Below are 2500 nucleotides of genomic sequence, written 5' to 3'. Positions count from 1 at the left end.
TGATAAGACTCAGTTGGTAGTTAGGAAAGGGCTTTTGCATTATTTCCATCGATAAATGAGTGATTAATGTGTTATGTGTCAGCCATGACTGAAATGGCTCCAGTAATAAAGTTTGCTGATTCCATGAGAATTGCAGTATTATTAAGCAAGTATTGCAATTCATCTAGTCTGTCAAGATTTCAGAAAATCTCTTTGATCTCAGAACAAATCTGTAGTAGTTCTTGTCTCAGGTTAATGTACAAATTACAATTGAAGGAAAAATGAATCTCATCTTAAAGTATACCTGAATCACAGTTTTTGCACTCATGCATTATTCAAGAGATACACTATTGGAATAACCCCCATTTTTGGTAGAAGGATTCCTGTCATAATTATGCATAAATTTTGCATTTCTTTCTGGCCATGTATTTTGTAATACATGTTTTGGTGTTACACTATATCTTAGAGATTTTAAATTTTCTCAGTTACGATTTCAAATTGATTTTGTGAAGGAAATGATGATATCTATGGTTTAGATTGCCCTTAACTCATTGGACCCAGGTGACGTTGTAGTCACGTCATGGAAAAACTTGAGCTGAGGGACGGGTGACGTGAACATGCTGTCAAATGGACAAATTGGCCGTGGCCTGGGTGATGCAAAATAGCCATCATGAGCAAAGGCCAGGATGACAGAAAAGACTCGCCACGAGTGCACAAACCTCATGTAGTGAGGCTTTAGCATTATTCCCATCATTAAAGGAATGTGGAATGTAACGTGCGTAAGCAGTGGCTGAAAAGAGCGCCAGCTCCAGGGAGGATGCCATTTCCATGCTGGGTACAGAATTTCTAGCTGCTGTGACCAGCGGCTCAAGTTGTCTTATGTAAAATTTAAAATTATGAAAAAATGAAAAATTATGAAAAAATGAGATACATGACAACCAAATGTTCCATATTTCTTTTTCCTTACACTTAGTTATTTACTACATAGGGAGATGATATGGAGTCTGTGTAAGGAAAATAAGCTATTACCATCTGGATAAAGCAGATCAAAAGACAAATATGGACATGGGAAGATTGCGATAAAACTAAAAAAGTTTACACAAAATAACTTTGTAAAGGGGAGGCACAGAGTCTTGTCTCCCCTCATAGGTGTTCGTGCGTGGTCGGTCTACACACTGCATACCTGGGATATTGGCCACTTACATAACCTATTGCCCGTGTTTTTGGCACTGTGATTCCCGAGATGCAACTGGATCCAAGGGGTTAAATTCTGGTGATTTTATATTGACATGTTCTTAAAATCTAGTTCACAAAATGCAGTATAAATATTTAAACACCTGCTTGTCAATTAATTCATTATCATATAATTTATGTGGTAGTCTATTATCATCTAGATATTGCATGTGGTAGTCTTTTATCATCTAAATATTTTATGTGGTAGTCTTTTATCCCACTCACCCTCTAAAGCAGGCAGTAGAGAATGAAGTTCTCTCTTTTTTCCTGTCTTGTGCACACATGAAACTCTAAACTTTCTTAGCCTTTATAGGTTCAGGAAATTGTATTCTATTCTGGCTTGTTATTTTTACTTTACAGGGAAGGTGAAACAGATAACATGGTGTCCCCAATGGACGAACAAGATAAGCTCCTGGATGAGGCCATGGGTGCCGTCCGAGGACAGGCTTTCCAGATGAAGAGGTGTTTAGACAAGGGGCGCCTTATGGATGGGCTGAAACATGCTTCAAACATGCTGGGTGAACTTAGAACATCTTTGCTGTCTCCCAAGACCTATTACGAATTATGTATCCTTTTATGCTGCTGCTGTTGATGATCAAAGGATGGGTTGAATATACTTTTAGGTAAAGAATAAAGTGTGTGATTGAAATTGTGTGTGTCTGAAGAGATAAGGAAAGAAATGAGTGAACTTATAATTAGTAGAGCAACAGTTACAGGGTGTCCACAATCTTGAAAAAATTGGATTTTTTTTTTAAATGTCAGATAATTATTAGAGAATATTGAAATTTGTCAGAGAAATGTACAGTTTGTAAGTGCAATCAATTCCTATCCATTACAATTACGTAAGTAGGCAAAAAATTGTTGCACAAACTGCTTGAAGGATGCTAAAAACTCCATGATGAGTATCATACCTTTATTTGGTAAAATTTAGCCTGTAAAGTTACATAAAAAAGAGACCTTTTTAACATAACAGTATAAAGTATAAATTTCAAAAATACTTCAAATGCTTGTGTACTAATCAGTGGTGAAGTGAGTGAACATGTTATTAGTAGAGCAATAGTTACAGGGTATCCACAATCTTGAAAAAGTTGGATTTACTTTTCATTGTCAGATAATTGTTAGGAAATATAGAAATTTGTCAGGGAAATGTACAGTTTGCTAGTACAATCAATTTCTATCCATTACAATTAAGCAAGTAGGCAGAAAGCTTTTGTCTACCTAACTGATGACCTATCATGTGCATTGAGCTTCCTATATTCCTTGATGCTGCTTTATCAGTAAAACAAGG

General features: G+C 36.2%; 1 protein-coding gene across 2 annotated transcripts in view; it reads left to right on the top strand.

Moving 5' to 3' along the window:
• Positions 1–2500, top strand: part of Vps35 (Vacuolar protein sorting 35) — a 37491-nt gene that overhangs the window by 8686 nt on the left and 26305 nt on the right. For both annotated transcript variants that reach the window (XM_027379759.2, XM_027379755.2), the window contains exon 2: positions 1573–1778. In XM_027379759.2, coding sequence (XP_027235560.1) covers positions 1592–1778 — 187 coding nt within the window. In that variant the 5' untranslated portion in view covers positions 1573–1591. The remainder of the gene's footprint in view (positions 1–1572; positions 1779–2500) is intronic.

The sequence above is a fragment of the Penaeus vannamei genome, chromosome 32 (assembly GCF_042767895.1).
Source record: "Penaeus vannamei isolate JL-2024 chromosome 32, ASM4276789v1, whole genome shotgun sequence".
In the NCBI taxonomy this organism is placed as follows: domain Eukaryota; kingdom Metazoa; phylum Arthropoda; class Malacostraca; order Decapoda; family Penaeidae; genus Penaeus; species Penaeus vannamei.
The sequence above is the reverse complement of the archived record's forward strand: the minus strand, read 5'-3'. Positions and strand labels throughout refer to the sequence as shown.